The following is a 27,483-nucleotide window of genomic DNA, read 5'->3' as shown; positions in this document are numbered from 1 at the left end:
GGTACAACATCATACATACAAGATAAAATAAAATAAAAAGAAGTAAGGCAGATCGTGCAACAGGGGTTAGGAGTTGTGGGCCAGCCGAAAAGAAGTGTTGACAAAGAGCCTGAGCCCAGTGGAAGGGAGAGAAAAGGCACCATGAGCCAGAGGGGCTCCTTGTCTCTGCTCCCCAAAGCCCAACAAGCTGAAGGACAGGGCTGGACCTTCAGCCAGACATTCCTCCAGCAATGAGCTCTCTCTGCTGTCACACGAGGGAAATCAAGATTGACAAAGTCACGCAGCTAACAGGCACCATCTTTGCTCAGGTACCTTGGCTCGTCACCAGCCTCTCTGGGCATCAGTGTCCTCCCTGGGAGACTGGAGGTGACAAATACGCCCATTCAGTGGTTCCACCCAAAGGATGTATTATTTGAAGGGGAAAAAATCCCAACATGTCATGTCTCTTGTGAGTCACTGGCTTATTTATGACAGAGGAGCTCTGAGAGCATCCTGAAGGTCCCATAGAGGGAGCTGCTGGGGGTTGGCGCTTCTGTCACAGGCAGGAATATCATTGGCTTTTGAGAATGACAACTTAGATCATTAGGATGGGGGTGGTAGGGACATTGCCAGCACTAAGAAAAAGAAATAAAATCACTCCCCAACATGATATGTTTTAATATAAAGAAATCACACAACATAGGGACAAGGGTTTGCAGACCAGGCTGGTGTTTCAGCCAGATGTGGGGCCAGGTGTGAGGAATCCCAGCACTTGGGAAATGGAGACACAGGATCAGGAGTTCATCTTCAGTTTACAGAGACTCGAAGGAACTGTAAGCACGAGCCTCCTACTTATTCTAGACTTTCCCTGTGATATAATAGAATTTGGGAGGCAAATTTGACTGAAATCACAGCCAAAACATCTAGAGGGTCCCAGGCCCAGACATGACAAGATCCTGGAATGTCCTCGGAGTCTGCAAACTGGGGTTGAGATGGAAAGTAACTGGCCAGCTAGGCCACATCAGGTCAGGCAGGAGGGGGACTGTGCAGAATTCCAGAGAGAGGTCCACAGTCCCAAGCACATCCAGGGGCACAGCAGAGTCAGGCACCCTTGCATGAGAGGCTCTAGGGGACTAAATTTTCAGTGCTGGTTGGCAGGGAATGGTAATGAATGCCCATTAAATTGATAGATTCTGTGGAATACCAGGAGGGACAGTAAGTGAAGCCTAAAGGAAGGAGAGGGACTCTTAACAGCTTTTTTTTTTTTTTTTTTTGAGGCAGGATCACTTTATAGATCTGGCTGTGCTGGAACCCATTATGTAGACAAGGCTTGCCTAGAACACACATTGACCCACCTGACTCTGTCTCTGGAGTATGTAGATTAAAGGCGTGCACCATTACACACAGCCTAAACTTTAATCCCAGCACTCAGGAGGCAGAGGCAGGCAGATCTCTGTGAGTTCGAAGCCAGCCTGGGCTACAGAGTGAGTTACAGGACAGCTAAGGCTGTTAAAAAAAAAAAAAACCCTGTCTCAAAAACAAAAAACAAAACAAAACAAAAAAACCCCAAAAACAAAAGACATACACACACACCTGGCCAACAATAGCTCTCTTACTGTGCACTGACCTTACTTGCCAGGATTTGCTTAAGCTCTTCCCATTGGCCCCTTGAGTCCTGAGAGCCATGCTGTCCCATTTCAGATGAGGAAGCTGAGGACAGAGGAGAATCTTCCGATTGTCTGGCTCTGGATCTGCACTCTGTAGGTTTCCACCTGAGACACAAGGTCTCAGCCAGACAGAGTATGTCAGACAGTCAGATCCAAGGAGTGCACTACAAAGTCTGGAGCTGGGAGAGCTGTGACATTGCCAAAGGCCACACGTGTTCTCTGTGTGAAGACCAGTGGGATGGCAGGTGACAAGTGAGGCTCTCTGGTTAGGGCCTGAGAAAGGCTGTCGTTGCCTCCCTTGAAGTCCAGCCCTGGGCCAGTGGGGCCTGCACTGGTGTGATAGGGAATGCTGGACTAGGAGGTTAGGAAATCTGGGGTCACATTCTGACCTGTTACTGTCCCCTTGCTCACTAAGGCTCACTCCTATTGCTGTGAATAGGGAGGCGGACATCTGGAAGAAAGATGGCAGTCGTGTATCAGCCATGACAGCACTTGGTAGCAGGACCGTGGGAGTATGAAAGAGTATCGAGGTCATCTCCCAGAACTGGAGAAGGGCAAGGGTGAGTCCCGGACTCTTGTTGTCCTTGACCTGAGTAAGTACAACATTGTCTAACATGGACAAATTCCGGGAGGGCCCCAGACGAATGGATTCTGTGTCACAGGCTTATCCCCAGGGACTGGTACAACAAGGGTCTCACGGGGAACCTCTGTCTCAGACAAAGGGAATCTTTTTAACAGACATGTTTCTAGGTGTGATGGCACGTGTCTGTAATCCCAAGACTTAGTGAGTAGAAGCAGGCAGATCATGAGTTCAAGTTCATCCTTGGCTACATAGAGAATTGAGGGGTTCAGGACTGGGGAGAGAGCTCAGTGCTCAAAGCGCTTGTTCAAGTGTGAGGCTGAGAGTTTGGAGCCCCAGAACACATATAAATGGTGGTGTGGTGGGCGTGACAAACGCCTGTAATTCCAGCCTTGGAAATCAGAGACAGGGATTCTCCCGAGCAAGCTGGCTACTGAGACTAGCCAAATAAGCAGGTTCTGGATTTCACTGAAAGACAGCTTGCCTCAATGAATAAGGTGGAAGACTACTGAAAGATGATTCTGGACATCAACGGTGGCCAGTGGTGGCTACCACATGTACACACATGTGCACAGACATACCTCCTATGTATGCCCACACATATTCATACATGCACACACACACACACACAAAATGCAAAACAATTGTTTCTGAAGCCATCTTGGGCTTCATGAGATCATGTCTAAGAAACAAACAAAACACCAGTAACAAAAACACACAAACCAAACCAAAGAAATGGAAAGAACCCGCAAGTGGGTCTCAGGACGCTGTCCCCAGGGCTGTGTGGCCTAAGGAAGAAGGCTGCCCTTCCCATCCCACTGACCCTTCCCATCCCAGGCTTGGTGCAGCTGCCTGAGGCTGTGGTCCTTGGAGGTCTTGTCTGGGGGACTCACCGCTCAGATGATATTCTGTCACATCCACGGCCATGCTGTCCCCTGAGATGACCGGGACTAAAAGGGAAAAGAGTCAGCCATGAGCAGGGTTCGGAGCACCGCATCCTAACTGGGTGACTTCAGTGCGCCTGTCGCTTGAGGTCATATGCAGCTGCTCAAGAGAACTCGGCCAAAACGATTGCTACTCTGCTTCCCCATCCTGTGTCCTTCCTCCTCCTCTCCTTTTTCTTTTTTCTTCTTGGTTTTTCAAAACAGGGTTTCTCTGTAGCTTTGAAGCCTGTCCTGGAACTAGCTCTTGTAGACCAGGCTGGCCTCGAACTCACAGAGATTTGCTGCCTCTGTCTCCCAGTGCTGGGATTAAAGGCATGTGCCACCACTGCCTGTCTCCCCATCACAATTTTTAAGAGTTCTCTTCAGTGGCTTCCTGATTAAACTGTTTTCATAAGCACTGGATACCCCTGATGTCCTCCCACCTCCCTACCCTCCCCACACCCCCTTCTCTCTACCCCTTCACCTCCCCACCCAGGCAAGGTAAGTGAGGGTGAGGTCAAAACCAAAGAAGGCTTGCTTGGCTCAGGGCACCTGTCTCCCTTTCCAGCAGGAATTCTAATTAGGAATAGTGGGACCTTCCATCTTGTGAAGGCTTCGTTTTATGTCAACTCGACATAAGCTACAGTCATCTGAGAGAAGGGAGCCTTGATTGAGAAAGTACATACATAAGATTGGGCTGTGAGACAGGTGAGAGAGAATTTTCTTAATCAATGGTTGTTGTGGGAGGGCCCAGGCCATTGTGTGCGGTGCCATCTCTGGGCTGGTGGTCCTGGTTTAGCAGACGTAAGCCAAGGCAGAGCAGGAGCAAGCCAGTCAGCAGCATTTCTCTGTGGTCTCCGCATCTGCTCCAGCCTCAAGGTTCCTTCCCCGCTGAAGCTCCTGCCTTGGCTTCCCCCAGTGGATGGTGACTCACATGTGTGAGTCAAATAAACCCTTTCCTGCCCAAGTAGCTTTAGTCGTTAGTCGTGGCCTTCATCATAACAACAGAAACTGTATCTCTTTAAAGACAAGCCAGACAGGGGCTGGAGAGGTGGCTCAAGGGCGAAGAACACTGGCTACTCTTCCAGAGAACCTGGGTCTTAGCCTCAGCACTCACTTGGCAGCTTACAACCTTCTTACAGTCCCCGGGGATCCAATGCCCTCTTTTGACTTTCATGGGCACCAGGCATGCATTTGGTGTATACACTCACATACAGGCAAAACACTCATACACATAAAAGAATAAAATAAATCTCAAAACTTTTTTTTAAAGAAAGGCCAAAAAATATTGTTTGAAAAAAATTTAATTTTTAATCACATTTTGCTTATTTATTTTGTTTATTTAATTAGTTAGTTAGTGTGTCTGTGCACACGTGTGGAGATCAGAGGACAACCTGCTGGAATCAGTTTTCTGTTTCCACAGTGTGGGCTCCAGGGACTGAATTCAGGTCTTCAGGCTCCACAGCAAGCACCTTTACCCGTGAGCCATCTCACCAGCCTCTTGCTTTGTTTGTTTGTTTTGTTTTTGAGACAGAGTCTCACTCTGTAGTCTAGTGTGGCTTCCAGCTCACTACGTAGCCAAGGATTACCTGGAACTTCTGACCCTCCTGCCTCTACCTCGTAACTGACAGAATTACACCCACTAAGAATTAAAACCTTTACTAACTTTTTGTTGAGACAGTCTCCCATGCTAGGCCCGGCTCAAGCTCCATATGTCACTGACAATGAACTTAAACTTCCAATCCTTCTGCCTCCCCGTGAGTTCTGGGGTTACACATGTGGGCCACTATGCTCAGTTTTATTTGATGTTAGGAACTGAACCCAGGACTTCAACCATACCAGGCAAGCATTCTACCACTGAGCTACTGAAGGAGCAGAACAAACTCCATTTTGAGAAAGGAGTCCATTTTAGACAGGAATGCAGCCCAGCAAAGTCATAAATATTCCCAAGAAACTGCCTGCCTTGGTCAAAGTGACCCACCAGGGTGTCCAAACAACATCTGCTTGGTTCAAACGCCCTTGTAGGTATCTGATTAACCACTGTTTTGAAATTCCTGTACATTCCAACCAATGAATTCAAAAGTTGTATACTTTTACCCAGTCCTGACACGGCAAAGCTTGTGCCACCCTACCCTGGGGCTTCCCCTTTAAAATCCCCTTACCCTGAAGCCTCGAGGTTGTTCTCCCCTACCCACTGTGGCGGTGTATTGGATTACAGTCCAAGTTAGCTAACTTGTACTCAATACTTGTACTGAAGACCCAAGTGTGTTTGTATCAGATACCGGCTCTGTGGTGGTCTTGTTTGGGGGTCCTGGGACACAGGCATAACTACATCCCTAGTACGCATTAATTTTGAGACAGGGTCTCATTATGACACACTGGTTGACTTGACCTGCTAGGCTCTGTGGGTGCCCTGTTTAGCATGTGGGCAAGCTGGGACTACAAGCACATGCCCACATGCCTAGCTTGTTGACTTTTTTTTTAATATTTATTAATTGTGCATTGGTGTTTTGTCTGTGTGAAAATGTTGGGTCCCCTGGAACCATAGTTACAGACAGTTGTGAGCTGTCATATGGGTGCTGGAAATTGAACCTGGGTCTTCTGGGAGAGCAGTCAGTGCTCTTAACTGACCCATCTCTCCAGCCCCCTTTGTCTTTGTTTTTGTTTTGTTTTGTTTTGTTTTCCGAGACAAGGTTTCTCTGTAGCTTTGGAGCCCGTTCTGGAACTCATTCTGTAGACTAGACTGGTCTTGAACTCACAGAGATCCACCTGTCTCTGCCTCCTGAGTGCTAGAACTAAAGGTGTGTACCACCACTGCTTGGCTAGCTTGTTTACTTTTAAGTGTAATCAATTCACACACGCATTCAGGCACACTGGGCTTTGGCTCACCAACCCTTCCAAGCATTCTGTAGGCTTTCTCTGAGATCAGGGTTCAGTGAGAGGTGAAGCTGAGACTTTAGGCATCTTTTTTTTTTTTTTTTGGTGTGGGGGGGTTAATCTCCTGCCTTTGCTTTGGAGTCAAGAAGTTGGTCCTGCACACAAGTTGGTCTAGGGTATGTGGCCTTGTGATGCAGGGCAGATGTGGTTTTGTAGCTGGCTTCTGGTTTCCTGATGTTGCTCTCAAGTTAATGAGATAAGAGTTGTCATGGTGATGGGAGGCAGTGCTAAGACAAAAGGTTTCACCCATCTTGACTCGAGTGAGCCCCAGGCTTGAGATAATGATAACAGCCAACCTCCCTGGGCATATCTAAGCACCAAGCACAGTTCTAAACATCTATGCATATATGACCTCATTTAACCCTCTTAGCAAGGCATTGAAATGCACACTAGAATCATGTCTGCTCTGTTACCAGAGTGCTGTGGAGTTAATGTGCCACATAGCTAAGAAATATTCAACCAAGGCTGCCTGGCTCTGAGCTCCTAATCCCTGTGTCTTACTGAAGAGAGACACAGTTGTCTAAGAACTGTAGGTTACAGGGCTTGCTGTGCAAGTCTGGGGCTGTCCTAGCCCCGCAGAAGTGACTTTGGACATAGTAAACGCAGTGTATGAAGACACACATTCCAGTCTGCCCCAGCCTGGCTGCGATACTGATAATGCCTTAGCTGCATATCTGCCACAGGCTGGCAACAAAAGGAAAGACTAAGCAAGCATGGCACATGCTACAGCATGTGTGGTACCAGCAGAACCTCAGAGGGCATCAAGTCTCTGGCTTTGGCATGTGTGTGTATGTTGGGGCTAGGGGTCAACCAATGCTGTCCAGCCCAGGTTCCACAATCTTAATATCTACTTCCCTTATTTTGTCATGGGAACTGTGGTACCTGGGAAGGTATAAATGACTGCTCAGAGCATTCCCAGACAGAGCTTCCAGCTGCACCCTGCTACAATGGGCTTGAAGTCAGGGCATAGCTGCCTAAGTAGAGAGAGGAAGAAACAGGAAGATCCGCAAGATCTTGCAGGGGATCAGCCTAAACCCCAGGTCAGCTCTAGATTTCACATTAGCCCCTTCACTGGCTCATGGCTTTAGGTGATTTTCTTAGTCTCTCTCTCTCTCTCTCTCTCTCTCTCTCTCTCTCTCTCTCTCTCTTCAGTAGTACCATCTATAAAAGGGGCTCAAGACTGGCCTTGGAATATAGATCTGTTGGAAGAGTGCTTACTTAGCATGAAAGAAGACCTGGGTTTGGCTCTCCAGCACTGAATAAAACTGGGTGTGGTATTATACACTGGTAGTCCTAGCACTCAAGAGGTAGAGGCAGGAAGATCAGAGTTCAGTCATGACCAGCAAAGAATGAGATGGCGTGGCAAATAGCTGCTGTGGTTACTGGCCTGGCCAAAGTACAGAAAAAGCCCCCTGGCTCCCAGTCTGTGCAGAACAATCATGGGGCAGAACTGCCGGTCTGCTCATGTGTTTGGTTTGTTTAAATTAAAGTGAATTGTATGCTGTGTGTGTGTGTGTGTGTGTATGCACTGTTTCGCTTTTGCGCATGCCTGTGTACTGTGTGTGTGCCTGGTACCTGCAGAAGCCAGAAGGGGGCTTCAGATTCCCTGAAACTGGAGTTATGGGCAGTTGTGAGCCATCATGTGGGTGCTGCAAATTGAACCCAGGTCCTCTAGAAGAGTAGCTCTTAGACTCTGAGCCATTTCTCCAGCCCTTAAATTCTATTGTGTGTGTGTGTACATGATTGTGTGTGACGGGACTATATGTGTGCATAGGTATGGAGGTCAGAGTTTCTTTCTTTGGGAGCTATCTAACCTTTTTTTTTTTTTTTGAGACAAGGTCTCTTGCTGGCTTGGGACTTGAGGATTAGGCTAGGCTGTCTAGCAAGTCAGTCCTATGAACTGCCCACCTCTGCCTCCCCAGTGCTGGCTTAGGATGTAGGTGCTGGAGATTAGACTCTTTATTCGTACTTAGCAGACATTTTACTAACTGAGCTATCTCCCCAACCCAATATATATACAAATGTTTTTCAAGACAGGTTTTCGCTATATAACTCTGCTTGTCTTGGAACTCACCCTATAGACCAGGCTGGCCTCGAACTCAGAAACCACCCTGTCTCTGCCTCTAGAGTGCTGGGATTAAAGGCATGCAGCACCACCACCCAACTTCAAAATGTTTGTTTGTTTGTTTGTTTAACTGAGAAATTTTCATTTAAAAATGAAATTCAGACAGGAAAAGGAGGGGGTGCTAAGTGTATAGGTCAGCGGTAGAGTGCTTGTCTAGTATGTGTGAGGGTCTGGGTTCTGTCCCTGGTGCTGGGAGAGAGGGAGGGACAGGGAAGGGAAGAGGCATTCCTACTTCCTTAGAACAGTGGTAAAGTCCAGTGGGTCTGTGCTGCACCCCCTGCCCCATGATGACAGGGGCTCTGACAATGGTGATATGTACAGTCTCATGCTCCTGGGTTCAGACCCGGCCCCTCCCACTCCTCCATTCACTTACAGAACCTGCAACCTGCCAGAAGTATCCTTATTCAAAAGCTAAACTTGAAACGAGCTCAGCAGAGTGGGCACCTGTGTCTAGGGCTTCTGTTTCAGCAGCCATAGCCCCCTATCCAGAACCTCCTTCCCCATGTCCCCAAATACTCTGGGCAAATCTCGTTATACTCAAAGAAGGTAGTAAATGGGTCCACCACGGCCCAGCCCTTGCATAGGGAGCTGCACACACCCCAGGTCTGCTCTGCAGCAAGTGCCCTTCTTAATGGCTTTAGTCACAACCCGAGAGACCCTTAGCTCTATCTCACTGCAGGCCACATCAGTGGGTTTCTATTGGCAACCCAGAGGTTGCAGCTTTGGCTAGGGCTTGGATGCTGACAAGGCATTTGAAGGCCAGGGCAGCCAGTGGCCAGAGCTGGAACTTCTGATGGGCAGCAGGGGCCAGCTGGGGTTGCTCCAGGCCCTCAGCTGAGCTAAGACTATGCATCTTTCTCCTTGAGCACCCCTTCCTACCCAGCCTACAGTCAGTCCCAGCATCCACTGCAGGGAGCAGTGTTCATTGAGAACAGCCCCCGCTTCACAGTTCTGCTTAACAGTACCCTCCCCAATACTGCCTGCACAACACCGTGTGCCGAGTGCTTAACTAACCAAGTCTAGTGCATAATTGGTGCCCACCAGATCTGGTGACTGAATAAATTACTGGATCCCTGTTTCATAGATGAGGAAGAGGAGGGTCACATACATCCCAGTGTAGCAACTCTGGCTCCATATGAAGAATGGCTCTGGGCCTAGGCACTGGGCCACCATGCTGCCTGCTGACCAGGCCTTGCAGACCATGGGATGGTTGGGAAGCACCAATATCCTACTATGCTGGAACCTGACCATGGCAGGGGCTCCCTCCTGAGCTTGTCAGAGAAATGGCTTTCCAGGAATTCTGTGTGTAGAATCTGGGACCTGAGCTGAGCCCCTTTTCTGCACTTCACCTCCTTGCTCAGTGTCCTCAAAACATGACCAGCAGGGTGGTGGTTCCCTTTATCTCTACCAGCAGGTAATAAGAAGGAGGGGAGGGGCCTTATGGGGCGCCTCAGTCTACTGGGTTGTGAGTTTCTTGCAGGACCTTTAGGTTTGAAAACCTTTGCAAGTGCGCAAGTGCATGCCTCCTCCACAACACTTTCTGAGATAACCACATCCTGGTGCCATCCCCAGACACCCGCAGAAACCACAGTACAGACTGGCTGGGGGTGGGTGGCAGCTGACACTGGGCACCTACTGTGTGCCAGCATCTACCAAGGCCTTGTCTGCAGCCCTGAAAACGGGGGGAGGGGTGGCCCAGCAGCTGAAGCCCCCTCCAGCTTTGCCAAGTGTGAGAAGTGACTTGCCCAGGGTCATTAACAAGCATTTAGTAGGTTGAGGCCAGGATTAGACTCTAGGCTGGGAGTGCCCACTCTTCAGGGCTGCTTGAGAAAGATTTCTGATTACACCGTGAGGATGGGAGACAGGGGTGGGGTGGGGGCTGGGGGATGATTGTTCATCTCCTGGCCTTACTGGGTGGGCTGTGAGGGTTTTTTTTTTTGTTTGTTTTTTTGAGACAGGGTTTCTCTGTAGCTTTGGAGCCTGTCCTGGAACTCGATCTTGTAGACCAGGCTGACCTCGAACTAACAGAGACCAGTCTGCCTCTGCCTCCCGAGTGCTGGGATTAAAGGCCTGCGCTTTGGGCAGGCTGTGTTAAGACCTAGGTGGGTCTCCTTCCCTTGTGGAACCTCAGATTTCCTTCCCTCCTGTCTAATCAGAGGGACCGCTGCTCCTGCGGCTCTTTAAACCCAGCACAACGGGTTTCCCAGGTGCAAGTTTCCCAGGTTCTTCCCTACCGACTGTAAGGGGACTCACCGACTGTAAGGGGAGACCCAGTCACTTAGCAGCACCTTGGCCACCAAAGAGAGAGGCTCAGGGCCCCTTCACCCACAGTGCCGTTTGCTGCCCCCATCCATGTTCAGCCCCAGTCTACAGATAGCCTCGAAGAAGCTAAAGGTCCCCTTAGGCTCTTCCCGCAGCCTTCCTTCCCAGGCCTCCGAGAGATAAATGCGACGCGCCCCCTGCGATGTTGACAGTTCCTGCAGATTCTCACACTCCTCAGCATATCCGGGGACTGGAAGTTGGGGGGCCTGACCAGGGACCCCCCTCCCAGAAGGATGTAAGGCCAGGGCACAGGCAGTTAGGATATCCAGGGTGCCGAGTGTGAAAGTGAGGGGTGTGTATGTTGTGCGGGCTCAGGGGAGGCGTGTAAACAGCGGGGTGAACCGCGTGTGTGCACACGGGGGCCGGGCGAGCCGGCACCAGGCGATGCGCAGTGCACGGAGTGGCTGGGCCGGGGAAGGGCGCCCGGCGTGCTCTGTGTCCCGCGTTGCTGTGCCAGAGCGGTGCGGGGGTGCAGACGCACGGAGTGTGAGGGGCCCTGGATGCCGGGCGCAAGAAGAGGGACTGCGTGCGTCCGTCCGTGCCCAGGGCATCTGTGCCTGTCGCTCTCTGGGGGTAGGCCGGGGTGCGTACTCACCCCGGGTTCCTCCGTTGGGGCCGCGGGTCCGACTCCCGTCTCTGCCTCTGCTCTGCTGCTCCAGTGCCGGCCTCCCGCCGTAGGCTAGCACAGGAGCCGGACTGCCAGCCGCTACGCCACCCCTGCAGTGTCGCAGGCACCTGCCTCGCGCCGGAGCCTCGCTGCACGGATCGGGGGCTCCGCGGGGCCCGGCGGCCGAATGGAGCAGCGCCGCAGTCCGGGCACGCTCCCAGGAGCCCGCCGCGCGCTCCCTCGCGCTCGCCCGCCTGCCCGCCCGCCCGCTCCTTCTTGAATTTAAAGTGACGAGCGCTCTCTCTACTCCAGGGAGCGGAGCGGGGCAGTGAGAATCTGAGTCGGAGATCCCCAAGCGCGGTTGGGTCCTGGGGGGGTGGCCAACCCCAACCTCACAATCGTGGGCCCGTGGACGTGTGGTGGGGAGCCATGCGCCCACCAGGGGTGTCCCTGCTTCCCTTCTAGGCCTCAGTTTCTTTATCTGTAAAATGGACTCAAGGTAGCCACAAGAAAGCAGACCAGCGAACAGCTCAGCTAGTAGTTGTTCCCCTTTCTCCGAATGGCTGATACTCCCTTCCATGATTGAGTTGTAATTCTAGGCTCCAGGTCTCTTACCGAGATCATCTCTTGTAAACTTTGCAATGACCTCATCCGTGGCCACTTTTTTCTTTTTTTTTTTTTTTAAGGCCCAGGGTGGATACCAAGGTCACAGGGCCAAATGTCAGAGTCAGAACTTGAACCTGAATCTTTGTGACTTTCAAAGTCATCCCCTCTCTCTCTCTCTCTCTCTCTCTCTCTCTCTCTCTCTCTCTGATCTTTCTTTTTGAGATATGATCTCTCTATATATCCCTGGCTACCCTGGGATTTACTATGCAGATCAGCTGCCTGCCTCTGCCTGCCAAGTGCTGGGATTAAAGGCGCATGCCATCACACCTGACTCAAAACCTTTATTTTGAACCTTTTATTTTTTTTTCTTTTTTCCGTTTTTCGAGACAGGGTTTCTCTGTAGCTTTAGAGCCTGTCCTGGTACTAGCTCTTATAGACCAGGCTGACTTCGAACTCCCAGAAATCAGCCTGCCTCTGCATCCCAAGTGCTGGGATTAAAGACATGCGCCACCACCGCCCAGCTATTTTTAATCTCTTAAGGGTCATACTTTCTCTTCCAGAGGAATGAATGAATCATTCAGGAGGTATTTATGACGCCCTCACCCAGGCTCTCGGCACAGCTCCAGGCGTGGGCGATCTTCCATCTTCCGGGAACAAGGGACAGGTCCTTTCACTGCCTGCGCAGTCTGGCAGGGAGCTGGGTCGAGTATTAGGAGGGGCTGGGTGGTGCGCATGGCAGGGAAGAGCGGGAGGAACAAGTGTTCCAGACACAGTAATCGGAACAGCGGGCTGGAAAGGCACTGACTAGGCCTCAGGGTCTGGGGTATAGTAGAGAAGCTGATAATCTCAGGGAGAGCCAGTATGGGAAGGTTCGGTTGTCTGAGAGCTGTGTGTGGGTACTGACTTGTAGAGGTTCAGACTATGTGTCTTTATGGAGAGCAGGTAGACAAACTTGGTCCACCCTCACCTATAGGGCCACCTTCATTTTTAGGACCTAAAAGAAAAAGAAAGAACATTATGGGCTTTGGACGTTTGGTGCCATTTCCCATTTAACTAATCTTCATGGCTGCTTTGGTAAGACTGAACCCTTTTTCTTTTCAATTTATTTATTTATTTATTTGTTTGTTTGTTTTTTCGAGATAGAGCTTCTCTGTAGCTTTGGTGCCTGTCCTGGCACTAGCTCTTGTAGACCAGGCTGGCCTCGAACTCACAGAGATTCGCCTACCTCTGCCTCCCGAGTGCTGAGATTAAAGTCGTAGGCCACCACTGACCATCATCTTTTCAATTTTAAAAATTATTCTTTGTGTGTGGATGGATGTATGTATATGTATCACATGTAAGCAGGTGTTCAGGAGGCCAGAAAAGGGTAACAGGCCCCTTGGGACTGGAGTTGCAGGTAGTCATGAGCTACACCAGGTGAATGCTGGGAACTGAACTCTGGTTCTCACATGAAGGCCTGGCAAAGGACTAGGCTACTGCCTTGGAGGGCCTGGGGATTTAGGCCGACTTTAAGAGCTTCTGTTGGAGGAGCTGAAGATAAACTACCTGCAGGTTCACTTCCAGGATAGCTCCGAGGACGCTGCTACACCAACCGAGACGACCTTGAAATGAAATCTCGTTTAGAAACCTTTACTAACCACACACAAGTCCACACGTGCTCCAAGAAATAAGACAAGAATGTTGACAGAAACTCCAAACTGGACCACAAAAGCTCACCAACAGCTGCGTGTGCAAAGGCACTGCAATAGTGTCACACCATGACACTACTGTGTACTGTGTCGCAAAGAAAAGAAACGAACAAATTGCTCCACCAGTGGATGATGAGGGATTGCACAAACAAAACTTTGTAGCAGGCCAGACACCAAAGAACACATGACTGTTAGAGTCCATTTATAGGACGTTCACAAACAGCAAAACTATTCTTTGCTTTTAGAGGCTGGGACGATAGTTCCCATGGGATGGGTGATGTAAAGAAATTCGAGGAGGCTGTAAGGGTTTGGCTATGGCTTGAGTGTGCTTCCCCAAAGTCATGTGATGGAGCTCGGCCTCCAGTGTGTGAATATCAAGAGGCAGTAGGATATTTAAGAGCTGTGACCTAGAAGGGGGCTGGTGTGGGCAGTCCTTCTTTATATGTGTTGTTTTTATTGGTTAATAAATAAAGTTGCTTTTGTCAGTGGCTTAGCAGAATAGAGCTAACCGGGAAAACTAAACTAGAATGCTGGGAGAAAGAAGGCGAAGTCAGAGAGAAGCCAGGTAGCCACCAGAGAAGAAAGATGCGAGCAGCCAGCTGGGAACTCTTCCCGTAGGTCATGACATCATGGTGGTGCACAGGTTAATGGAGATGGATTAGTTTAGAATATAAGAGCTAGCTAGAAATACACTTAAGCTATTGGCCAAACAGTATTGCAAACAATACAGTTTCTGTGTGATTATTTTGAGTCAGGGTAGCTGGGAAACAAACTAGCAGACTCCAACAATAGGGGGCTGTTAGATGACTGGGGGTGTTGGGTACTGTGGACCCCCAGACCTTGAACTTCCTGTGATCCCCTACCCCGCCTGCCAGAGTAAACAACTTGTTTTCCTATGCTTGCAGCTGCTCTGAGCAAACTACCTGTTTTACAGCTGCTCTGAGAACAAGACACTCAGGAATTCCTGATGGCAGGGGAGTGGTTTCTGGTGGGCTTGCACCCGAGAGTTAGGGCATGGCCATTAGTCAAAGAGACCCTATATAAGCTGCCCTGGACCACAATAAAGTGAGTATTCTTGGCTCTGTGTGTGTGTGTGTGTGTGTGTGTGTGTGTTTTAATCTCCAGCCCCTTCCTGACTTGTGAACTGTACAGTAGCACATAGCCCATACTATAGACAGGCTGCTACATGGAGATACTGTCCTTAGAAGGGATTCAAGTGTTTCCCAGGAAAGCCTGTTTAGTTATTGTAGTGGTTTGAAAGAAAATGACCCCCATAGGCTCAGGGAATGACACATTAGGAGGTGTGGCCTTATTGGAGTGGTTATAGGGTTGTTGGAAGAAGTGTGTCACTGTGAGGACAGGCATTGAGGTCTTATATGCTCAAGCTATACCCAGTGTGGCACATAGTCTCTTTTTGCTGCCTGGAGATCAAGATGTAGGACTCTCAGCTTCTTTTCCAGCACCATGACTGCCTGCATGCGCCATGTCCATCATGATGAAAGTGGACTAAGTATCTGAAACTGTAAGCCAGCCCAATTAAATGTTTTCCTTTACAAGAGTTGCTGTGGTCATGGTCTCTTCATAGCAATAGAAACCCTAACTAAGACAGGTCTCTTGAAAAGATTATAAGATAGCAAGGTCCTGCTTGGTCTCTTGAGCTTTCTATCTTGCCCTGTAATCTCTTTGTCCCACACCATGACAGCACTTGCTATGATGTGGCTTAGGAGGCCCTCACCAGAGACAAAATCAATGGTGCCATCCAATTTTGATTTTTAAGTTTTTTAAAATTTTTATTTCATGTGCATTGGTATTTTGTCTTCATGTACGTCTGTGTGAGGATATTGGATTCCCTGGAACAGGAATTAGAAACAGTTGTGAACTGCCATGTGAGTGCTGGGTATTGAACCTGGGTCCTCTGGAATAGCAGCCAGTGCTCTTAACCAGAGATTGGAGTCATCTCCCCAGCCCCCAATCTCTGAGTTTTTAAAATTATGAACAAAAACCCCACAAAGCTACTTTTCCTCTTTCTCTTCCTTTTGTCTTTTATCATATTTATCTATTTATTCATTTATTTAGAGAAGTAGTTCTCAACCTTCCTGATGCCGCAAACTTTCACACAGTTCCTCGTGCACATGCTGTGCTGACCCCAACTGTAAAATTATTTTCGTTGTTACTTCTTAACTGTACTTTTGTTATGAATCATAATGTAAATATCTGATATGCAGGACATCTGTCATGTGACTCCTGGGCTCCCAGAGGAGTAACGACCTGTAGATTGAGAACCACTGATTTAGACAAAGGCTCTTACTATATCGCTGACTGGCCTGGAACTCACTATGTAGATCAGGTTGCCTTCAAACTCACAGAGATCCTTGTGTCTCTGTCTCTCAAGTGTCAGAACTAAAGGCATCTACCACCATGCCTGGCATACATATAAATTAAAAATAAAAACAAACATTTAAAAATAGGAAATACAAGGCCAGCCTGGTCTACAAAGTGAGTTCCAGGACAGCCAGAGCTATTACACAGAGAAAATCTGTCACAAAAAAGAAAAAAGAGAGAGAGAGAAGAAGAAAGAAATGAAAAGTGCATTTTATTTGCTTGTGTGTTTATGTGTACGGGTGCCGCAGCTTGCATATGAAGGTCAGAGAACAACATTTGGGAGTCAGTTCCCTCTTCCTCCTGTGGAACGTCTACAGTTCAAACTCAGGTCATTGGGTTTGGCGGCAAGTAAACCAGCTCTCTGGCCCCCTCCTTTTTGTTAGGACAGCATCACACTCAGGCTGGACTTTAACTCTTGATTCTCCTGCTTCGGCCTTCTGGGATTGCAGCCATGTGACACTACTCAGAACTGACTTACATTTCTCTTATGCGTTGGTGGACTAAGACAGAGGATTCTAGGGTGCTATTCCTAGCTTGGGTCTCAGTGCCTGTCTCCCACATGTATTCCCCATGTGAAGTCCCACGGCACCATACACTTCTCTGCATGTGTGATATGCTCCAACCTGGTGTAGCCACAGTGTTGCCCTGGAAACAGTCAGGCTCCTTCTGTGGTCCATAGACCCTGGTGAGATGCTCCTGCTGGCCTTTCTCACCCATCATGCCACCATTCCTCTCACCTACCAAGTTCCCACTTCCCAAACCTTCTGCTCTTGACACCCTGCCAAGCTATTTTCCACCTCAAGACTCTAGCATTTTGCTCACCTCTCTGCAAAGTGTTTCAGCTCATTGACTTCTCAGTCCAGTTTTGGTTTGTTTTCAGAGTCACTATATAGACCAGTCTGGTCTCAAACTCACAGAGACCTGCCTGCCTTTGCAGTATTAAAGGCCACACTCGACTCCTTTCTGTTTTTGTTTTTTTTCTAATTTTGTTTTTTTGAGACAGGGTCTCTCTGTGTAGCTGTGGAGCCTGTCCTAGAACTTGCTCTGTAGACCAGGCTGGCTTCAAACTCACAGAGATCCACCTGCCTCTACTCTGCCTCCTGAGTGCTCCACCACTGCCAGGCTTTTTTTTTTTTTTTTTTTTTTTTTGAGACCAGGTCTCCAGTATCTGGGGCTGTCCTTGAACTCCTGATACTGGGATTACAGGTGTGTCCTCTACTCCTAGCTAGAGTCCGAGTGCTCAGTTCTGTGCTCAGACAGACTTTGATGATCTTCCTGGTAGAGGTTGGGACAGATCCTGCTATCTGAGAGAGCACCGAGCATGGACTAGGTTCACAATGAATGCTTGTTAAATGAATGAAGTCTAGAGGAGAGAGGGGTGTGACTTGGACCCTGGAGTGGACAACGAGAAGGAATGGGTAGTAGGACATAGGTCTCACTAGTGGGGGCACTGAGGACCTGAGACACTCAGGACCAAGCTCTCACCCAGGGCCTAGGAACATCTCTCCCACTGCCAGGCACAGAGTGTAATGGTCTGTCCTGTCCCTTTAAGAGACAAGTCCCGCCCACTTCCTCCCTGCCCACCACTGAGGCAGGCAAATCTTCCTTCAGCTCTAGGCCTGAGCTCTCTTCCTTTCTGTCTCTCTCCCAAAGAGGTAGCTGCTGCTGTGTCCCCCCACCCCCGTTTCTCTTTCTCTTTCTGCTCTTCCCCTTTCTCCCCTTACCCCCTCTCCCCTTTCCCTTCCATAACCCACTAAATAAATATCCAACCTCACTCTGCATGGAGTGCTTATCCAGGTCTCTGTTTCTCACCCGCCACAGGGTCTCAAGCCAGCAGCTCACTGCCGCTGCAGCATTTCTACCGCTGCGCCCCTCAGGGAAGCAATGCATTTTATTTTTAGCATAACACAGAGGTTGCTCCCAGAGGGCACTCTGCCTTGAGGGTCCACACTCTGTTTGGTCCATGACTGTGTGTAAGCCCCCTGCAAGCTCTTCATCAAGTGCTCAGACCACAGTGACCTTAGAGATGTGAATCACCTCTGGCCTTTTGGAAATTCCTTCACAAAAGAAGGTCCCAAGTACCTTAAGAGCCCAGGTTGTGACTGGGTGGTGGTGGTGCACGTCTTTAATCCCGTCACTCAACAGGCAGACACAGGCAGATCTCTGAGTTCAAGGCCAGCTTGGTCTACAGAGTGAGTTCCAGGACAGCCAGGGCTGCACAGAGAAACCCTGTCTCAGAAATTCATAAACAACAAGGAAAAGGAATCCAGGCTGTGGACTGGGTGACAGACCCAGATCACTGTGTTTCATCCCAAGCTCACCTTGTGGAAGAACAGAGCGAATCCCCAAAGAGTTATCTTCTGACCTCCATACATTTAATTTGGCATACGCATGTCTATATACATAAACACAATCACACAAGTTAAATAAATAAAATGTAATATTAACAAAAGAGTCCAGGTTGTAAGCTGGATGTGTGTTGGATCAGGCTCCTTAGACCCTGTTGCCAGTCCCAGGAAAAGTAGGGGCAACACAGTTGAAAAGGCCCAAAGGGCTCCTTGTCAGACCCATGGAGCTGTTGTGTGGGGTTGACCTACAGAGAAGAAAGACTGGCCAAACCCATGCTACCAAGCTCTGGGGACAAGACTGGTATGTGGGCTCCAAGGTCAATACTCCAGTAAACTGGCCATTTTCCAGATCCTGCCTTGGCTCCTGGGATCATTTGTCTTCCCTATAGCCCTTGATAACCCAGCTTTATAGTTTTCAAGTTTACCTCTCAGGTCATGCAGGCAAACATGAACTTGATTCCACACCAGGAAATGGGTTCCCTGCCCTGGCAATGCCTTCATCTATTGAATGCAAAGGAAGTTGTTGGACCTTTCACAGAAAAGAGGTGAATTGAAGGGCTTGGCACGTCTCAGCCGGTAGGAGCCACTATTCCTTCTCTTCACATTCCCTTTGAAACAATAATAATAAAATTTAGGAGTAGAGTGTTGTTGGCGGAGGCCTCTTGTTTGTTTTCTGGGCTGCCCAGACTCCCAAAATAATCACACAGAAACTATATTTTGCAATATTGTTTGACCAATAGCTCAAGCATATTGCTAGCTAGCTCTTACATCTAGAATTAACCCATTTCCATTAATTTGTATTTTACCACAAGGTTCACGGCCTGCGGGCAAGGTTCTATCTGGCAGCTCATGTCTTTCCCCTCTGGTGGCTACATAGTATCTCACGACTTTGCCTTTTTTTTCTCCCAGCATTCTGTTTAGTTTTCCCACCCAACTCTACTCTGCTAAGTCACTGGCCGAAACAGAGTCTTTACTCATTAACCAATAAAAGCAACACATATACAGAAGGACTTCCCACACCAGAGTGTGGTGGTACACTTGTAATCCCAGCTACTAGAGGCAAGAGCATCAGGAGTTCAAGGCCAGCTTGACCTATAGGCGGTTCCATCTCAAACCAAAACAAACAATAATGAAATGTAAATAGTGTTTGCCTCTGTGTAAGATTTCCTAGCTCATTATTTCACATCACTATCAAAATACTCAGGGACGAGCTGTTTCCAGGTAAGTGTGTAACTCTGACCCTGGAACTGTTGGAGTCCACAATCCTGGCTTCAGATCCTGCCCTGTTTTGTTCTCAATATGGCCTTTAATTTACAGTAAGCAACAGAAAGCAGATGAAAATGGTGACATTTAGGAAATTTCCCCAAATTGTGACAGGTGTCATCTGCAGGGTGTCTGGTCAACCAGTTAGCACTGAGCCAAAAGAAGCCTGGCGAGACAGAAGGGTATGAGCTTATGGCTGAGATCAGGAGACCAGATCTGAGATCAGGGCAATGAGATTCAGCTACTGCACACCCCCAGCTCAATCCTGACACCCTGTCTGCACACTGTTCACCTCTGGGTTCCAGCCTGTCCTGCACATCAGAGCTGGAACCTGGAGTTGGGTTAGGTGACCACTCCAGAAGTTATGCTGCCTCCTTTCCCCATGAGCGGGGATTGGAATAGAGTCAGCACAGGTGTTCCCAGGGAGGAGGAGAGAAAGGGGGCCTGGGAGGCAGCTCAGTGGGTAGCGCGCTCGCCATGCAAGCGTGCAACCTGAATTAGATTCCCAGAAGAAGGCTAAGTGTGGTAATTAATACTAGCAATACTTGTAATGCTTGCACCAGGGGAGTGGAGACAGGCAGATCCTAGAGACTAGCTGGCCAGTCAGCCTGATCCAGCTAGTGAACATCAGGCCAGTGAGAGACTCGCTCACCAAAGTGGGAAGCTGGAGAGCTAGCCTGGTGGTTAAGAATATGGCTGCGAGGCTGGGTGGTGGTGGCGCACGTCTTTAATCTCAGCACTCGGGAGGCAGAGGCAGGCGGATCTCTGTGAGTTCGAGGCCAGCCTGGTCTACAAGAGCTAGTTCCAGGACAGGCACCAAAAACTGCAGAGAAACCCTGTCTCAAAAATAAAAAAAAAAAAGAACATGGCTGCGTCTCCAGCCTCCAGAGGACCGGAATTTGATTCCCAGCACCCACTTTGTTGAGTGACTCACAATTTCTTTAAGTCCAGCTCCAGGTGACCCAGCCACCTTTTCTGGCTTTCACAGACGCTTGCACTTATATGTACATTCCTACACATACATACATTTACACATAATTTAAAAATAAATCTAAAAAAATAATAAAACCAAGATGGAAGACTCACCTAAGGAGTAACAGCTGAGGCTGGTCCCTGACCCTCCTACTCATACACACACAGGTGTACATACATGTACCTGCACACACAAGCATACACATACATGTGTGCATATACAAATTTTGCATCGATACACACATATATATGGAAGAGTCCTTCTGACGGTCATTTCTAGGATTCTGTGATTTCTTTTTCTAGCCTGGAAGATAGCAAAGCATGTTCTCTAAATGTCTGGGTAAGTCAAGAACGCCTGGGTAAATAGCTCTGCTACATTCCTTCTCGCCTGTCTCTCAGCTCCTCAGCGTCCCCGTCGCTCAGGCCACACATTAGAAGCTGCAGCCGGAATGCCCCACTCACTGCTCCCTAGACACTGAACCCTTCTCTATCTCCACACTCTGCTCAGCGTAGTTCCTTCTACTTGAGATTTCCTTGGCCTGCTTTTCCCCAGAGGGCTCACACTCTTCTCCATCCTTCAGCACCTCATGTATGGTGGCACATGCTTTTAATGCCAGCAAAGGTAAGTGAATCTCTGAGTTCAAGGCCAGTCCGGTCTACAGAGTGAGTTGCCGGACAGCCAGGACAGTGCAGAGAAGCCCCGTCCTGTGAAGCTTCCATGACAGCGGTGACAAGCAGATTTCCCCTCCTCCTGCGGAGCTGGTACCCACCCACTAGCACAGTCACACGCAGTCTATTCTGGAATGATTCATCCTGGGCTACTCCTACTGGATCCTGGGTGTTTGAAGAGCTGACGTCATGTCTTACTCATCTCTAGGTGCTTTTGGCCATCATCTAGCAGTAGCTTGGTCAGTATTTTAAAACCAGAGCTAGACACGGTGACATAAACCTTTAATCCCAGCACTCAGGAGGCAGAAGCAGGCAGATCTCTGACTTCAAGGCCATTCATTACATAGTGAGTTCCAGGCCAGCCTGAATCACGTAGTGAGACACTCTCACACACACACAAACTCAAGAACCTGCACACCCACACACCCACACACAAAATTCTTATGTGCCAGGCCGAGTTCTGACTCATTTAATCCTCCCAGCGTCTCCATGACCAGGTTTCCTTGAACAGCCCCTATTTACACATTAGAAGCACAGAGAGCTTAGGAAGTATGGCCAAGAACAAGCACGGCAGATGGCAGAGGTGGGATTCAAACCAGTAATAACAGTAATCATCAGTAACAAGCTGGTGAGCCAGCAGACCCGGAGAGCAGCTAAGAGCATGAAAAGGTGCAGTGAGGGACATTTGAGAAGGCCCACGGGGCAGGCAGTTTGCTGCCAAGCCTGATGCCCTGGCTTTGATCCCTGGAATCCTCACGGAAGAGAGAACTGACTCCCAAACGTTGTCCTCCGACTTCCATGCATACATCATGGCATATGAACACCCACCCCAGCCACCCCCTGACTAAATAAATGTTTTCTTTAAAAAATGCAGCGAGTGCAGTACTTCTTCTGGATGGAGGAGGAAGTGCCCCCCGCCTCTCACTGAGGATTGGGAAGGAAAAAGCCCTCCATCGAGACCCAGTCTTTTCATAGAGACGCAGTATTTCCTCTCCCACTCTCTTATTACCGCCTCCCACTCAGGAACTGAGAACTCTGCAAAAATAGAAAACCTGGAGGAGTTTGAAGGGAGCACTGGGCAGGGAGCCCCACCGAACCGTGACCTCTCTGAGGGCGGTGGATCTGAGGTTCCATAGAACTTTATAGGAGAGGGTACTGGCTTGTCTTGGGGGTGGCTTCTTTAGGATCATAGTGCAGTGTGTCTTGACTTCTTGCTGGGTTCCTTTCCATCTCTTACCTACAGGACCACATCTGCCTCTTAACAAGCCCAGGTCTCGGCTTCAGCCTGTCTCTCTTTTTGGTTTTTGGAGACAGGGTTTCTTTGTGTAGCTTTGGAGCCTGTCCTGGCACTCACTCTGTAGACCAGGCTGGCCTTGAACTCACAGAGATCTGCCTGCTGGGATTAAAGGCGTGCGCCACCACTCTGCCCAGTCTGTCACTTTTTATGCCATGTGGCAGTATACCCCCTATTTCTTGTTCCTCTTTTACACCCAGCTCATTAATTTCCTGGGACTCTGCTGTGGCCTGCAGGAACCTAGTCCCTGCTAATTCTGTGGAATGAATTCAGATGAGACACAGAGCCTGCTGCAGAGAAGCCAGGCAGAGTTTGTTACAGGATAACACAAAGTGCTCTCCAGGCTGGGAGCAGGCAATGATCAGAGGGGTTGTTGCTCTAGAGAAAAACACTCCTTTTTGTTTGTTTGTTTTTCAAGACAGGGCTTCTTTGTGTAGCCTTGGCTGTCCTGGAACTCACTCTGTAGACTAGGCTGGCCTCAAAGTCACAGAGGTCCACCTGTTCCTGCCTCCCAAGTGCACTGCCACTACTTAAAGATGTGCACTACCACTGCCCAACTAATACCAAACGTTTTGGGACAGACAGCTTTCCTGATTGTAACATGAGGGTTGGCTTGTTGAGGTTTCTGTCCTGCCCAGTACCCCAAAGCCGGGCAAGCCCAAAGAAAATCACACACAGGACTTCATAAGGTTATAAACTGATTGGCCCTTAGCTCTAATAACTTATGTCACCCCACCATCCTTATCTATGTTAGCACATAATGGCTCCGTACCTTTCTCAGCTGGGCAAGTTACATGCTGCCTCTTCAGTGGTCTGCGCAGGAGTGGAGAAAGAGCTTCCTGTGTCCCAGAATACTCCCAGTCTCTTTGCTCCACCCCTACTTCCTGTTTGGCTTTCCCGCCTATACTGCCTGCCTGGCCAATCAGCGTTTTATTAAAATATGAATGACAGAATACAGACAATTCTCCCACACCACCTGATCATATGATTGACAGGCCCATTTGAGTAAATTCAACTTAGGGAGGAGCCAAAAGTATGTCTTTTGTTTGTTTGTTTGTTTTGTTTTGTTTCATTTTTCGAGACATGGTTTCTCTGTAGCTTTGAAGCCTGTCCTGGAACTAGCTCTTGTAGACTAGGCTGGCCTCAAACACACAGAGATCCACCCACCCAAAAGTATGTCTTTATTCTTCACAGAAAGTCTCCTGCTATAGTAATATCACGGTCTTTTGGATAGTTAGAAAGTCACATGTCCACCCACGGCTAGGGACAAGATTCAGACTTCAGTCTTTTCTCCAGGAATCAAAACCCTGCACTTGCAGGTCCTGGTTAACAAGCCGCTGATTATGAGGGATTCTATTATTATGATTTAATGACCTTCAAAGTCTGCTAATGTCTGTCTGGTCACTGGCAACTTCCTCTACCTCTGAGAAGTCATCCTTAGCCCTGAACGAGTTCCAGAATTCCAGTTAAAGCTAACTGGACCCACAGAGTAGGCTTATCAAAACCAAAACCAAACCAAAACAAACAAACAAACAACAACAACAACAAAAACCCCACCAGATAGTCTTGAAGAACAGGGTCATAGGTCAGAGACTATCACGCGCCTAAGTATCACACAGTTTCCCCTTTTCTGTCTGCAGCCCACTCTAAGATGCCCAAACAGAGCTGGAGAGCACTGACTCTATAGGACCCAGGTTTGATTCTCAGGACCCACATGGCAGCTCACAATACAATCATCTGTAACACCAGTGCCAGGGCATCGAACACCTTCTGGGTTTTATTAGAAGTGAAAGACCCCTGAGGGATGTCTTCCTTTCGAGAGAGGCCCCGAACCCACGAATCAGACGAAACCACACTTACGGATGCAAACAGCAAGAGGTTTATTCGAATACACAGGTACCTGGGGCGACAAGGTCTCTCGGAAGACTTGCGTGCCTCCAGGTTGGGGTGAGGGGTTCTTATAGGAGAGCAAAAGCGCGGGTACAGAAGCGAAAAGCGTGGTTACGGGGATTCATTCCATTGGTCAATTCAAATAAGGCTAAGAGCGCGCTGAGTGGCAAATTCTTGACCTTTCACCTAAATGCCAAGGAGGGGGTTGTCTGGGGGCTTTCTGTTTATCTTATCTCTTCCTGCTTTCCTAGCTGGAGACCTGATGGCCGATGGCCGGCTGTAATTACCCTGACTCACATCCTGTCACAGGACAAAAGGCCTCCCCCCTTGACTCTAATGCCTTACATTCCAACATCCAGGGTGGTATTCTTTTCTTTTTTTCCTTTTCAGAAGTAAGTGCAGGGTCACAAAGAAAGAGACCACCACTCTAGCTGAAGTGCTGGCAGGGCAAACTGTACGTTTGGTGGTGAGAGTCTGCTTGGGAAGAGTGAACACACAAAGACAGGAAGTTCATTTGGTTTTTGTTCTAATTCAGACAGTGGCTGTGTCCTTTCCTCATCGACTGAAGTCAGACCTAACGGTCTTAGTTTAATTGGCTAGTCTGAAAATAACTGGTACCCAGGAACTGAAGGAAAGGGAAAAGGGTCATTACTCCAACCAAATTCCTGGAATACAACCATGAACCTTTCTGCCTCTCTGTGTCTCTTTCCCTTTTGAGGGCACTGATTCACCCTTTCTCCCCCCCTTTCTCTTTCTTGGTTGTTTGTTTTGTTTTTGTTTTTGTTTTTGAGATAATGTCTCACTGTATAGTCCTGAGTGGCCTGGAATTTGTTATGTAGATTAGGCTGGCCTCTAGCTCACAGAGGTCCATCTGCCTCTGCCTCCTGAGTGCTGGGGTGACTGGCAGGTGGCCTAGTTTTTGTGTGGGTTCTGTGGATCTGTGCATGCCCCTCCCCACCAATGTTTTCATTCTGTAGCAGGCTGAATCCATATCCAGAGAGCATCCAGAGCTGGGGCTTGCCTGGACTGTCAGGGTGGAACAGAGATTGCATAGCACCAAACTTGTCCCTGAAGGTTGCTCTCTGGCTGCCTCCTCACTTTGGGTTCTGTATTTTAGTTTCTGTTGTTTTGGAGGAAACAGGATCTTACTGTGTAGTCCAGACTGGCTTTGAACTCTTGATCCTCCTACCTTGGCCTTCCAAGTGCTGGGACTGTAGGCATGTGCCCCTATGCTTGGGCTGCATTAGGTTCTTCAACCTGGACAGCACCTTGTTCTACTCAGTCTGTTAGGACCTGACTGTCACAGTCCCTGAGGATTGGGTCAGTGTTTTCCTCCACTATGTAGGGCCTTTTCAGACTCTCCTGGGACACTGCCATCTGTCTGAACGGTCTTTTGTACCAACAGGCCTGATGGATGATCTTCTTCCAGAACTTGGTTGAAATGCATCTTGATCCCATGTACTGTTTCTTCATTGTCCCATGTCTGGCTTGAGACTTTCCTCCTACGAATGGGATCTTGTGTTATCCCATAGATGTACCTGTGTCATGATGGCCAGTTGTTGGGCCCCAGGCTCCTTTTATGATGATGGGGAAATACATTAATTTTCATATTTTTTCATTTTAATTTTATTTATATGTATGGGTGCTTTTGTCTGTGTGTATGTTTGTGTACCGCTTGCATGCCTGGTAACTAAGGAAGCCAGAAGACGATATTAGATCCCTTGGAACTGCAATTACAGTTGGTTGTGAACTTCTACATGGAAAAATCAAATCATGGACCTCTGGAAGAGCAGACAGTGCTCTTAACTACTGAACCATCTCTCTTAGCTTCTCATTTAAATTTTTTTTTTGAGACAGGTCTTTCTATGCAGGCCCGATTGGCCTAGAGCTAGCTCTGTAGACCAGGCTGGCCTTGAACTCACAGAGGTCCACCTGCTTCTGCTTCCCAAATGCAAGACCTAGGATTAAGAGTGTGTGCACCTCCCAGCACTCAGGAGGCAGAGGCAGGCAGACCTCTGTGAGTTCAAGGCCAGCCTGGTCTACAAGGGCTAGTTCCAGGACAGGCTGTCGTTACCTTCTCAGCAGAGGGACTGAAAGTGTGGGAGTCACCTCCAGGGCTTTTTAATGTGGGTGCTGGGGACCAAACTCGGGTTTCTGAGTTTGTACAGCAAGCACTTTGCCAACTGAGTTGGTTTTCCTATTTTGTTTTATTTTTTTTTTGTATTATTATTTTATTTGTGTGTGTGCATATGTATATTACAAGTGGTGGTCAGAAGACAACTTTGGAATCAATTCTTTCCTTCTACTGTGGACTCCAAGGATTGAGAGACAAACTCAGGTCCTCATGTTTACTCGGCAAACACTTTAACCACTGAGCCCTCTTCACAGTCTGACTCCTGGTTTCTAGTCTAGTCTAGGCTGTATCTTGAACCAGTTTGTCTCCTTGCCTATTTTTCTTAAAAAACAAAACAAGCAAGCAACCCCCCCCCACACTGCCTATGCACTCACACATACAGACACTGGGAGCTGGAGAGATGGCTCAGCAGTAAGGGAATGCTCTACTTGTTCTTGCAGAGGACCTGGATTTGTTTCCTTGCACTCATATGGTGGCTCACAACCACCATAATTCCTGTTCCAGAGACTCTGAGGCCACTTTCACTTCCACAGGGCACAAGGATGGGGAGGGGGAGCCCCTGCAGCCTTTTGAGATTCAAGAGGGCCAGATCCAGCCTCCTGATCTGTCTATTATGAAATTAGAACCGTTTAAGACTCTCTCCTGAAGCTTCTCCCCAGGAATCCCATGTTCCCGGGGAAGCAGGACCTGAGATGGCCCTGTGGGGATGTGGGCTTGGGAGCATACCAGGCCACCTGGCAGCTGGGTACAAGAAAAGGTGCCAGCCTCTCCACACACCCACTCACATTCCCCACCCCTGGGCAGCTGCTTCAAGTCTTTGGCAGTGAGCCCTCTGCGGCTGCTGCCTCTCATTTTCCATCAAAGGCTCCGATAGAGGCTGCTGGCACTCAAGGTGTTCTTGTTCGGGGAATGGTAAAGTCTGAGATAAAGCTGAGCATTCAAAGCCTCACACAGGGCTCAGCAGGTAGAGGCACTTGCTGTTTAGAGGCACAAGTTTGATCCTTGGGACTCACAAGGTAGAGGGAGAGAACCACCTCCAGGAAGTTGTCTCCTGACCTCCACACATGCATGGGGCACAAAGGTGCCCTTCATAAATA

At 48.7% G+C, this 27,483-nt stretch overlaps 1 protein-coding gene and 1 long non-coding RNA gene across 7 annotated transcripts in view; both read right to left on the bottom strand.

Annotated features, from left to right (window-relative positions):
* Positions 1-11,722, bottom strand: part of Syt12 (synaptotagmin 12) — a 31,932-nt gene extending 20,210 nt beyond the window's left edge. For 2 of the 6 annotated variants that reach the window (XR_015738392.1, XM_087908227.1), the window contains exons 1-2: positions 11,129-11,722; positions 3,120-3,176 (exon numbers count right to left, since the gene is read on the bottom strand). Coding sequence is in view for 2 of the 6 variants with exons in the window: in XM_087908227.1 (XP_087764353.1) it covers positions 3,120-3,176; positions 11,129-11,720 (649 nt within the window). In the remaining 4 variants the exon portion in view is untranslated. The remainder of the gene's footprint in view (positions 1-3,119; positions 3,177-11,128) is intronic. The other 4 variants (XR_015738393.1, XM_048458231.3, XM_048458232.3 and 1 more) reach the window with 4 other exon arrangements.
* Positions 11,723-12,047: 325 nt separating this feature from the next.
* LOC125415880 (uncharacterized) lies at positions 12,048-23,184 on the bottom strand. The gene is made up of 4 exons (XR_007236710.3): positions 23,135-23,184; positions 18,590-18,772; positions 18,138-18,211; positions 12,048-12,740 (listed from the first exon to the last, which is right to left on the bottom strand). It is a non-coding gene; the product is annotated as an uncharacterized LOC125415880 (long non-coding RNA).
* Between the last annotated feature and the right edge of the window lie 4,299 nt (positions 23,185-27,483).

The sequence above is a fragment of the Myodes glareolus genome, chromosome 7 (genome assembly GCF_982192425.1).
Source record: "Myodes glareolus chromosome 7, mMyoGla1.1, whole genome shotgun sequence".
Lineage (NCBI taxonomy): Eukaryota > Metazoa > Chordata > Mammalia > Rodentia > Cricetidae > Myodes > Myodes glareolus.
The sequence above is the reverse complement of the archived record's forward strand: the minus strand, read 5'-3'. Positions and strand labels throughout refer to the sequence as shown.